The sequence below is a fragment of the Patiria miniata genome, unplaced genomic scaffold (assembly GCF_015706575.1).
Source record: "Patiria miniata isolate m_02_andy unplaced genomic scaffold, ASM1570657v1 HiC_scaffold_29, whole genome shotgun sequence".
Lineage (NCBI taxonomy): Eukaryota > Metazoa > Echinodermata > Asteroidea > Valvatida > Asterinidae > Patiria > Patiria miniata.
Genome location: NW_024037068.1, coordinates 25275184 through 25288724, shown reverse-complemented (window position 1 = coordinate 25288724; position 13541 = coordinate 25275184). Strand labels below are relative to the sequence as shown.

Genomic DNA, 13541 nt, shown 5'->3' with positions numbered 1-13541 from the left:
TGTAAGCTGCGGCGTGGTGATAATTTTTTTAAGTGATCTCACACGAAAAAAATGTCAGGGATGTGAAATCTGGTGAACTTGTGGCCATATTCGACTCGGTAGAATAAAGAAATAACCCCGTCCCAAAAATTCTTCCATCGACGCCCCACAGAAACAAATCCGAGACCACCTCACCAATCCGAAAAATCCACGTCGCGACGTGGAGCTTCAACTGAAACTCAGCTTTAACTGTAGTACCATAAAGTGATTGATAATATCCAGATATGTTATATGCGGCCTGTCCAACCATGATTTATTATAACGGCAAAATGATAACATTTGTCTACCAAGCAGGTAAACACTTGCCAGAGTGCTTATTTTGACTTCTTTTATGCCTATAGAGGCCAAGTTTGATCAGACATATATGGTAATGACGTAATGACAACTGGGCAATTTTTTCAGGATATTGTTTGTGTTTACAGCAATAGTCTTACTGAGCCTTATCAAGATGCAACGAAAACAAGCGCTGTTGTGAAATTTGATTTCAGCAGGCATTCACAAAAATCTTGCATGTCATGAAGTAAAAAACCATAGGGTTTCAGACCAGTAGACTGGCATATACCTCAATGGTAGTTACAGGTACCTCCCAAAATTATGAAATTCTACTCACAACTCCAAATGTTCACTACACGCATCAAATTAAAGTCCTCATCTTCTTAATTTATTCATATGTGTTTATTTATGTATTCATTTATCTATTTATTTACTTTGGGGGAGGGGGCCGCGGGTTAATCTGATGACTCTGAAGAATGATCACCCTTACAAATGGTACCGAAGACCTCACAATTTTGGGGAAAAAAACATGCAAAACAGAGCGCTTTTAGTGCCCAATTTCATTTAAATTTCACAGAAATACAAGGTCACAATCCTTTGCACGGCTTCCACCTTTTTTTTACCAACCATCAAGTTCATGGACCACACAATCCTCTAATACCGAAGAATTTGAGGGCAGGCAAATCGTGATTTGACGGCGTACGCAATTTTGGGCCTTTTTACTGGTCTGGACCCTGTAGAATTCCATGTTTGCTCCGTCATTTCATGGCAATGACGTACTAACATTTAATTTGGTCAAAGAAATCCTGGCCTTCTTCATGACATTTCTGATAATTTGCATTATGGGTATACATTATTTTGAGACACCATGTACGCAGTTTACCAACTACATAAGCTAGTACAATAAGGAGGACCCGATACACTGAGTTTGTGAATTTAATGAACACCACAGGATGAAAAAAGGGGGAAAACAGCGAAAGAAAAACACCTGTACACTGAAATAAGAAGGTTGATTAATTTAAGAGTACATATGGAACCTGTGCACATAAGACATTGCTTTAAGTTCTCCCTATGTTTTCCAGCGTACTTTGACTTTTTTATTGAAATTATATGATAACAGCCCTTCAACTTTGTATTGATAATTATTTGTTATACTCAATTTTAAACAGGTAATCCGATTCTCCACAATTAAAGGCCCTACCCAACACGAGACAGATCACACCACAGGGACTTATATCACAGGTTGATATGAAGGGAATGTCAGTGTGAGGACCCAGTCTTCACTAAGGGAATAAATGTGTGTTTGGGAGGTATTATAACACTCTGTTTAAGACCGGTATGAGTCTGGGCGGGCGATAATTACCCGAGGCGAAGCCGAGGGTAATTATCGCCCATCCAGACTCAAACCGGTCTTAAACAGAGTGTTTTATACCGACCGAACACACATTTATTCCCATTCATAAATACCTTTTCGGTCCAAAAATTAAAAAAAATGTCAAAAGCTAGACGTTGCCAACCTTTTTGTTCAACAATTTTACATCATGTTTTACGAAACACCCCTCTGACTATAATATGGAATGCCCCTCTACAACTCGTTACCTTAGAGGGACATTGGCGTGCGCGTCGCGCGTACTGCGCAATGTCGCGCAAAACGCAGCTGGGCAGGTGAAGTGTAAATTTCGGACCATGAAATACTGATTCACTGGTAGTACATTGCACATGCATACGGGATGAATCTGAACGTTCAACCAATGAAACGTTAAAAGGCACCGGGCCTTTTAACGTTTCATTGGTTGAACGTTCAGATTCATCCCGTATGCATGCGCAATATACTACCATTTCATGGGACTCCAAATTTCATGTGACACTGGAAAAGCGTTTAAGACCAGCTAGCCATGTCTTTATCATCCGTTTAAGACCGGCCACGTGACGGGCTCTCTCGACAAGTTGCCGTCTTTATAGACAGCATGATTTCTTTTGTAGCATCGCAGTTCACTTAACTTATATTTTGACCACCACTACTGACCAAGGTTTTATTTTTCTAACGTCGTGGTTTACTTTTTTAATTCCAGCAGTTCACTTTTTCGGCGTTTTGGAAATAATAATCACTACGGAAATGTGTCCTTTTTAGAACATCATGATATATGTGTACGTGACCAAATTGCGCGTCAACTGTTGAATCAACGGTCGCTGTATACGCGTAGAACGTTCGTATTATACGCGGCCATCTTCGTGAGACCGGGGGCGAATTGGTCAATATGCAAAGTCTACTGTGAATGACGTATGGATATCCGCTATCCAGTCTTTATATAGAGATCAGTGAATGTAAAGTATGCGCCGTGAGTGGATTTACTATAGGCACAGACCGAGCGCAACCCAGACTTGGCCAAGTCTACCATAGAAATTATTCGTTATCTTGCGAGCGCGAGTGGAACACGGAATAATGTAGTGCGTCTGTGTCCCACATGCCACGAGGCCGAAGGATCGAGGAATCTAGTTTGCTTGAAGATAAAGAATAATAAGACTAGATTGGCAGTGCATACAGACGCGCGTTCTACCATGGGCGGCGCCATTTTTTAGCGCGTGGGGCATAAGTTGCGTTACGCGCACCTTTTGTCCCGTAGGTTTGTATGGAAAGACATATTTTAATGTCCGCAAAAGTGATATTTTTTACCTGTAGTAGTTATTTCTTCAACAAAATTCGAAATGGGTTATCAAGCTGAATGTTCATTTCGAAGTTTGGTCCATTTTATTTCTCGTATTTATTTCCCGTTTTAAAATGCTGGTGTGCGTTGCTTAAAAAACCCTTGCATCCAGCTCTTTGAGTGTTATTTTCTTCAACAAACAGAACAATTATCATTTTGAACGTCTTAAATCCGTAGGTGTTGCACTGTCCTTTAATTTAAAATCATGGCAACTTTTAAGGGATAACACCCAGAACATTTTTTCTCTCCATTGTCCCTCCTCAGGGTCTGTTATACGCCGTAATCAGATGCAGTTTTGTACTGTTGAATACGGGGGGGGGGGGGGGGATGCATGCCCCTCCCCAGCCCTTGAATTCACTAACTTTGGACCTCTAGTGGCGTATCCAGCATCTGAAAATCCCCAAGAAGGCGCAAGAATCTCACGATGTTGAAAAAAATGGGTACCAAAAGTAAAGCACAATGTAAATAAACTTGAGGAGTTAATTAGGTTATTCAGAAGTCTGGAACATTACGGGAGTGTAATTTAATCTCATTCTTAAAACGGTTTTCAGGGGCAATATTATTGTCATTAAAAGTCAGACATAAATAATGCAATCCAAGTAAATTGTTCTCATCCCAAAAAGATAATAATTGTAACACAAATATCTTAAATCATCCATTGAAACATTTTACAATTTTCTTAAATAATTCAACGGTAATTTAAAGCAGTTTTTACATTCTACGTTTTCCTTTTCATTGTTTAGAACAATGTCTTTATACACATTATATCAGATAAACTGACATTCATTTGGAGATTTTTTGCAACGCGCACCACAATTTTGAAACGAAAAAAATACGAGGGGAAAATAGGGCAAACTTCGAAATGACCACCAAGATTGAAGATGCATATTGAATTTTGTTGGATACATAATAACTACTGGCTAAAAATGTTACTTTTAAGGACATAAAATTGCAAGATTGTGCACAATTCTACGGGACATACGTGCGCGTAACGCACGTTTTGCCCCACGCACTACTGCGCGTACAGCGTCTATGCGGGATCCGGGAACGGGAAAAGTTCATAGATATATAGTCGTGTTCCCTAACGTGGCGCACTTCGAAGTCTACCCAACTTTCCTCGTGTAGCGTTGCCAAACCTCTTTGTTGACAAACCTCAAATTCATGCAGTAAAATACTTGTACGTTTACCTTATTAATGCTTGCTGTTTAACCTCTATGAACAATTTCGATTTCATACAATTTATTCCGAAATTCAAAAACGGTGGCGTCCGAAAATTGGGCACAAATTGGCGGAGTGTTCCCTAATGTGGCGCACTTGAATGAATCTCGGAAAATTACAAATCAACATTTGAGAATTTCTGTAACTTGATAAATTCTGATAAATCGTTATTATCTCTATTAACATACCCAGCCAGATGTTTGTCAGAAAATTATTTTCTTATTTTTTGGGGCATTTTCAAAGGGTTCACTTTGCAATTGAAAAAAACCCAGAAAATCACGCCAAAATATTTTTTTTCTTCTAAATTTGATACGGGTGAATAAACTTGCGATTAATGAACTGGAGTGTTTAGAACTTGATGAAATTTCAGTTAAAACTTTTGCTCTAGATCGGCGCTACAGGCAAAAAATCAAAGTGCACCACGTTGGGTGCCGCGCCACGTTAGGGTACATCAACGATATGAGAGCAACAGTGTTTCAAACGCGCGCGTAAAACTTCAAACGATGATTGTTGAGCGCATGTTTACTGCTGTACCGTTACAAGCTACCGTAAGACTGTTGTCTATTTGGTCAATCATTGGCTGGATCAATGCTGGTTCAGGGTCCATTTATTCGTTCGAAGCCGGTGGAGCGTTTATACCGACTCCTTGAAATATAGACTCTTTGGAAGTATTGCGCATGCATAAGTATGATAATTAAGAAAGTGATTGGTTGCGTGCGTAGGATTAACCAATAATAGGAAAAAGGAGTCCGATTTTAATAGGAGTCGGATTTTCATATGACACCGGTATTTATATCACACGTTAATACAGCCCCAAGTGTTCGAGTCTCAACCGATCAAAAGCTATCAACTCTCCAAGGTTTGTATAAATTATTAATAGCGTTATCTAGTTGAAGTGTTTACAGCACTGCATAATGATATTTCTCATATATAAATAGATTTGGGTCTACTTGACTTTTGAAACTTTGAGGGTTAGGCCAAAAAAAAAAATACTCGGTCTCTGGTCAGACCAAAGTTCAGTTGTTTGTGTGTGTGCATGTCTTTTTCCTTTTCCCCTTGCTACTCAACCCTATTTACCCTCCAGCATACCTTCTTTATCCCCAGGCAGCCTGATTAATGTGGTCCATGTGTGTACTTTTAGGCTTTTAACGTATTTTGAGAAACATTTTAATCTATTATTTTATTTATTGCCTTTTATTGAAAGTTTTAACGTGTATACTGTATGTTTATATATATTTATTTTTCTATTTTGTAGGTATTTGAAATTTTCAGTGCAAATCGAGATGGAGAATGTCATGCTGGCATGATGAATAAATTTAATTGAATTGTAATTGTATAAGTCCACGTTATTCTCCATCTGTTATCGTTGACTATGCACGGAGATCCTAGATACCGACCAAAAAAACACATTTTATGCCATGAATACTCAAGGTTGGAAGCCAAGTCTGTATAAAAATATTTTTATGCCACAAAATAAATATCCCAGGTTGAAAACCAAGTCTATGTTCGATACTGAACATCCTTGTAATATTGACTGTATACTTGCACATACTTCGATCCTAAATATGTTGAATTATAGGGTCAATGCACTTTATTGAACTCAAATTTGGATAGCGTGGATTGCAAGAGAAAAATTTTAGCCTGAAATGAAACACATGATACATGTAGATGGATGTACGAATACAGAATATTGAATACTCTTTTTATATGAGCATCGCTGTTTAAACAAACAATGTAAAGACATAAATGTACCGTATAAAATGCATTGTAATTTCATCAATATAGCATAACTAAGGATGTGTACACATGTACTGTGGAGATGAAACATGTTTAATGGCCAATGAGCACTTTACACTGGTGCTCCGCGCGTTCTGTGCATCATCATACAGTACGCACCAGGTGCACGTTAGTCACCATAATTATAAGGAGATTGTTTACCTACTTACGAGAGGATATTCTATGGCATAGCTATAGGGGTGTTTAAAAATGAAATAAAATTGTTCAACAAAAGCATTGGAAATTTATAATGTTTGACTTGTGTCAACTTTTAGAATCAAATGTATTTTTGAATGGGCATACCGCAAGTACATTTAAGACCGTATCAGGGGAATGCGCGTTGATAATAGCTCGAGCCGAACCGGCCAAACACTAAATTACGGTAAAGAAGTCACATGATTGTCTATGCTGTGGCGTGGAATTGTGGTCGATCGTGACATAAGCATGGTTGCGATTATTTTACGTCGGGATGCCACTTGTTCCAGAGAATCACACGATTTTTTATCAGTTTTGTGACCTAAGCATAAATGTTCTGCTTAATGCCGACCTGAGGCCGGCTTAACAAGTCGTAACTTGGGTTGCAACGCGTCGTAGCGTTTCGTGAAATCGGGCCCTTGACCTCCAAAGTGGGGACGAACGAATCTATGGTAAGGGATATGGACTGGCCGACACTAGAATTTACACTGTACATTGCTCACCAAGGTAGCATAAACAAACACCCTATAAATCAATAAAAAATCAAAGTCTTAATTAATTACATGTACAGTACAATTTATCAATAAATAATATTCTAATAATCATACAATAAGATCCTCATAAAGTGTCAATACCTCGCCGAAGTGAGCAAGGGAGAGTGCTCGAGTGTTTAGCAAGCGCGCGACTGACGAGCGCGCGTTATAGTTTAGCGAGCCCTCTCGCAATCACACTCGAAGAGCTGCACTTGTACCATGTGTATATGCTGCACACACACAACACGTTACGTCATGTGAAAAAGTCACAAGCTAAAGTGTCGAAAAACGCAAAATACCGTCGCAAGGACATATGAAATACACTGAAATCCTACTCACCCGGACAATAAGGGGTGGGCAGGAATTCCCTGCGGCCAGCAAGACCAGGATGGAATCTCAGAACTCAATCTCTAATGCAATTTGCTGCCGGAAACGATGCTATGTATCAAACAGATTCAGCCATCATGGAAAAAGGACAAGTAAGTCCGTGGGACGAGGCCTTTTTTTTCGCTCGTTACGCGATCTGGTTTTCCGAATTTTTTCTAATATTTCTCATTCCATTGATCAAAAATAGAAAGCGCTAACAAACCACGTTCCCGCATTCCTGGGTGGTTTGGGACTTCACAAATGAATTTTAATTAACGTCAAATTCGAGGTTACAGCCAAAAAATCGTTAGACAAATATAACGCCCGAGAGAGGATGAAAATCAACCAATAACGTGCAAGGTTTGTGTTGCGTCGCCAAAGAACCAATCAAATTGCACGTTCTATATACGTCGCCAAGAGGCGAGTCCAACATGGCGTCGTCCATGTCGTCGCGGAAGCAAGTACCGAGTCCGAGACCGCAGCGGAGACAGAAGGTGAAAATGCTCCAAAATCATCAGTTCAGTGTCTCATGCACTTTCCGACTGGAAAGGGTGAAATGCAGTTTTTCACGGAGCACAGCTGGTCACGTTTCCTTGAGTATACCGACGTCTGGAAGGCCTTCACAAAAGGACCGCAAAGTGCAAGCCGAGATAGCAAGGCACTTCATCGCCAAAACATGCGCCACGTCAGCTGGCGCAATTGTTGCTACGGATCAGCATGATCAGCCCGTCAGTATGCGGTTGCAATCTCACGATCCTAGAGAATGCCGGTCATCATCGGTGAGATACAAATCATACACTTCCCTTCACTTCGAGATTGTGTAATATCATACTAACCTACCAATCATCATCGATCATATCCATGACCAGATGACTTGACTATTTTATGATCATGATGATCGAGATAAAATAAGGGCAAGGGCATTAAGGGGGGGGGGGGGGGCAAGGGGGGGCTCTGAAAATTCATGGGCAAGATTGCCATATGCGAAGTTCACTAATTTTCCTCTGTATTGACTAACAAGCCCCCAGATAGCAACTTCATGTCATCAAAGTCAATTTGAGCAGTGAGAAAATACAATCATTTTCTTAGAAGACACTTAGAATCTTTCAGTTCACTCTCATAGGGTTTGTACACAGAGTGTTGAGTGAACTTCGTATATGGAAATCTTTCCGCCTATTGGTCATGTTGGTACTATGTAAATGTAAACCTCCACATTTTTTTTCTGTATAGGTCATGCTACAGTCAGTACACTGACAAGTCCAAGGTGAAGAGAGCAGTTCAAGCCCAGCAAAAAGAGAAGTCTTAAATTGCAGGTACATTTTATTTGTATAGAAACTGCTGCTTCCATTTCTATTCATTAACACATTTGGTAACCTTCATGAAAAAAAAACTGCAGGGGGAGGGTGGTGTGATAATCTTATACAAGTATATTTGTGAGGTGCTGTTGATAATCTCCCTCCCCCCAGTATTTATCTGATGTCTGTAACTAAGTTACTCTGGAAAACTGTTGTCATAGTTCAGTTCACCCAGTGTCCATGTGAAATGTATTTTGTTTATGAAAAAACAGTCCAAAGAGTTTAATGTATCTTTTGAAACTTTTACTTTTAGCTATAAAAACGCAATGTACGTGTAACGTAGGGAAAGGGAGTCCACCTGGGCTAGTGTACCATCCACAAATATATACATGGCCATGTACATGCACATGTGTATACCAGTATTAGGCCCAAGAACTGATAACTTTCTTTCCATTTATTTGTAATTTCGAAGAAGGGGAAGGTTTTAATGTATACTGTTGTTTACCCTCCCCAACCGACCCCCCCCCCAAAAAAAGATAATCTCACAAATTTAAGGAAGAAACATGACATATACCCTCCTGATTTTGTTTATTTGAGAGCAACACAACATTTTCATTGAAAAAATGGCCTTATTTCAATAAATACAACCAATTAAATGTTAATTACATGTTAACAGTTGAATAAGATTGTATTTTCTGTTTCTCTACTGTATTCTAGAAACTGTAACAGCCAAAAAGGTTCCCCACCCCCCTGTGAAAACGGGAAGACTCCGTTCAGCCACGCAAACGGTTTCCAAGACTGCAGCAAGATCACAACACGTTCTACCCAAACAGTGCATCCTTTGCAGGAAGGAGAAGTGTGTGACCTGCCGAGTCACAAGGAAGAGGAGGCAAGAACCCCTGGTCACATTTACTACCCTACAGGCTGAAAGATTGCTACAGGCGGCGGAAGACAACAACAATGAAGAACTTCTTATGCACATTGTCAAATCCAAAATGGATGTGCTGAGAATTGTTTCGGTGCATTTGTGTAATTGCTCTTATTGTTTATTGTATTTGACACTTATACATGTACTGTAATTGCAGAAATTCAACTGAGGAAGTGCCATTGCATTGGAGTGGTCAGAATAATTGATATCTGTGAAAACACATTTGTGTTTGTTTACAAACTGGCATTTAGAAAACTTATTTTTGTTTTAATTTCTTTTTCATGAAGGCTGTTAACCAAATTGGCAAAAAGATACATGTAACACTGCATAAGGTGTGTTTGAAGTTGTATTTAACCCTTGTGAATGTTTGATGTGGTGTATATTGGGATTTGGGGAATGGATAGGGCCAAAAAGGAAATAGTGGTTGTATCGTCGTTTAAAACAGAAGTTCAAGAAACAAATGTATACTAGATGGTTTTGAATCCAATTTTCTACTTAAAGTGGAATGCCTGCACACCTTAAACAACTTTTGTAAAGTTATCTGCTACTGGAAGCTGTTCTTTTGGGCTCTTTCTTCTGGGGAGGATCTTTGTCATTTCATTTGGAATACATGAACTCATCCTGTTTGAGGTACCTGCCGTCTTTACTCAAATTGTTCATTCAAGAAAACAACACTAACTGATTAAGATTTTTCCATCTGTGTATTTCTTTTGGCTGAATGCAGAATGTCATGTACAGCACATCAAAGTTGGAATAAAAAAGTTATAGAAACAGTATTCGGATCGTATTTGTTATTTATTGTTTCAAATCGTTCTGATCAAATTTAATCTAAATTTAAATCAATTTAAGTATGACACCTGCTCCATATTAATGATGATCTTGCGTTTCAGCTAACTAGCAGCCATTTAGAGAAGATTGACTGATTTACAGTTTTTGTGGGATATCATAACAAAGCAAATTGCAAGTTCTCTCAAAATGGATTTGTCTGGGGCTCATGGGTTTTACACATTATTCTTTCATAAAGGCTTGTCATTTACAAGATATTTTATAATGTAAGGAACTCTCTGGTTATTTCAAATTGAAATTAACTGTAATAAGCATCCTGCTTTAGAAATAATTACAAATAAAAAGGCTAGAATCTAACATTAAACAAAATGTTCAGCAAGACGGGCGAACCCGCCTCGCGCGCGCATGCATTGCGTGTAAAATGTATATTTGCTGTGTCAAAAGAGGGCGCTATTTCTTTCTTTTTTTCTCATGGACAATTCGTGCGTGTTTTTGTCGTAGAATTTCTCATTCCCAAACAATTTGTTGACCAGGGAACAACGTTTTTCTTAAATGGTACACCGTAATCTACATATCTGGCAAGTTTCATAAAATTAGGTGAACCAGATCGCCTATCTCGAAAACTAAAGCGTTTTCGGGCTCTCGTAAAGCTCCTGCGAAACCAAATATAACGGTGGGGCCGGTCATATATCCGTGCGCGGTAAAATACACAAATATTCATAATAATTAACATTATGAAATGTGCCATTAAAACAATATGGGGACAACATTCATGATAATTTGCAGGAAAATAATAGATATGAATTCCTACCCAAATGTGTTTAAATGATATTATTATAGGAAACATGGTTAAGGAACTACTTTCCCTACAGGCGTGGGAACAATAAAAAGTATACGGTGAACCAAATACTCGTTGCTATTTACGCAACAATGTAAAGGAAAATTAAAGGAACGGTGGAAGTGCATGAGCGATAATTGGGCAGATCGCCACGTTAATGTAGACAACGAAAAGAAGATGACCAAGTATGGAGCCTCGAACTGAGCTCTTTCCAGGTTAACGTCGGCAATGTCGAACTTGTCACCTAGTAGGCTATTTGCCTGTGCTAAACAGTCTACTCCGGTATTTTGTGGAAGGCATTATCGTGTTGCGGCCATCTTGATTGTTTTCCATTCAAATCAACGTGGTAACATGATCTGCGGATTATTCCTGCGGATGAACTGTTCCAGTTTATATAAATAACGATAATATTAATAATAATGACAATAATAATCAGAATCGGCATTTACGAACCCTCTTAATAGCAAACTAAATCACAGCGCTTACGAATAATGAACAATTAGTTGTAAATAAATAATTTAAGTTGAATAATAAAAACAGGTATGAATTGATTATTGGCTGAATAAATGGGCCATCAGCTTTGTGAATTGCTCGAGAGATTTGACATTTTACATAGAAAAGGTCAGAAGAAAAACTAGTTTGGTTCTATGTTGTTGTTGTTTTGGTTTTTTTTGGGGGGGGGGAGTTGAGTTGTTCTGCCCGATCTGCAATGATTTGTTTTTTGTTAAGCCTTTGCCATCTTCGATACAAGCAGATCAAGGTCTTTCTTCTTGCATTGGAGGTCATTGATGCGCAAGCAGATGGTACAAATGTATGATTATACTGTATTGGTGGCTGAGTTGTCAGAACCTCTCAGTTGTGCATCTTTATTATTATCGCCGTTGTAGAAAGAAACATAATGTAGGTTTCAATATTGTTAAACGAACATCATCACTATTTTAATATTCAAATTGTTTATCGAAGATCAATAGCAAATATAATAGGACAATGCCTTTTCGACTTATTTGCATTTATCTGTAATTCAGTGCTTTATTTAAACAGCTCAAATTTTCTGTATGTTTAATTACACTTCCGATATATACGTTTATGCATCACAAGAAATTGACAGATCTAAAGGCAAGGCAAACACGTTTCATTGACACGGTCACTCACGTCTAAGGTGACATTTGAAAATTATCGTTCACCTCGACTCGAATCGTAACTGAGTGGAAAGAGAAACAATGTTTTATTTGTAACATTTATTCAAAATAAATAATTTACTCAAGATGGGCATTTCTTCACCACACATTTCTCGTATTTCGTATTTCCTCATTTGCAAACCCTTCAGGTTTGTTGTCCTTTTTATATTGTTTACTCCAAAGGTGAACCTTACCTCAAAACTACAGCCGCCTTAAGATAATTTAAAGGGGAAAATGAAGAAGGAAAAAACAATATTAGTATAACTACCTATTAGCATAGCAATTGGAAGCAGAACGTTTGAAAGCCATGCATCGGTGAGCGAGCACATGATTATGCGAATGTGTTTCAATCAATCATGCGATCACTTTGAGTCTCTAATGAATAGAGTTGGGGTTGACTGATGCACAAATAATTGAACTATTTCAATCATTTTGATCGTAGTACAGTGTTGTCCGCGATCGGTCGAAGCTTACCAGTGATATAAAAGGCTTGGCGAGGTACGGTATTTAAGGGGCTAACAGGGATGTTATTTTTTGGGCTTAGACCAACTTCTTTTGTAAGGAAACTAAACACGTTTAAATGTGCATACATAGTTCAATTTCCTCATGCGATACAAACTGTGCAAAGTACAACGAGAATCACAGCTCATTTGTACCTAAAGGGTGATGGAGCTATTCAAGGGCGGATCGGGGGGGGGGGGCAAAGGGGACCATGTCCCCCCCCCCCCCTCCCAAAAAAAACCCCGAAACCAATTGGGTTTTTTTATGTGACATCGCAATAAAGGCAGGCAATGAGTACACCACCATCTTTTCCTCAAAAAAAAACATTGGTTAAAGTGGTCAGAAATTGCCTCAGATCGCACCACAAAGCATATAGAATCCATTTTTTTCGGGGCCCTTAAGCGGGCCCCGAACCCCACGCCGTAATTTTTTTGACCCACTTTTTTGCGGGACCACAATTTTTTTGGGCCCCCCAAAAAAATGTGTTCTGGATCCGCCCTTGGAGCTGTTTGTTGATTTCGAATTGCTGGCAACGACCTTCAGTACAGCTATTCTACTAGTTGTATGTGATAACAAGGAATAGGGGGAAAGAATAAGAAACACGCACGTGACTTCCTGGTTCAATGCCATCACACACTTCGGCACGGAGCACGCTTTGGTCGTTCTTTAGGTGAGGGCGCCCTACCGTTCACGCCTCTCAGACTACATCTAATCTTGACTTGCGTTATCTTGGGCATACTCTTCTTATGTCTGGATATGATAATGTTTTACACCAAACTGTCCTTAGGGGGTTTTTACATAGTATTGCAAAGCTTACAGCGTCTTGTTGTTATAATATTGGTCACCAATTTCATATCTTAAAAAAATTGAAAAAATCATGAGTAATAAACGCATGCAGGGACGCAGCACC

General features: G+C 39.0%; 1 protein-coding gene across 1 annotated transcript; it reads left to right on the top strand.

Moving 5' to 3' along the window:
* The first annotated feature begins 7227 nt into the window (after positions 1 to 7227).
* On the top strand, positions 7228 to 8418 carry LOC119736071. The gene is made up of 2 exons (XM_038210080.1): positions 7228 to 7884; positions 8336 to 8418. Exons 1-2 carry the CDS (start codon positions 7537 to 7539, stop codon positions 8357 to 8359), a joined length of 372 nt encoding a protein of 123 aa, XP_038066008.1. The 5' UTR covers positions 7228 to 7536; the 3' UTR covers positions 8360 to 8418.
* Positions 8419 to 13541: the final 5123 nt, after the last annotated feature.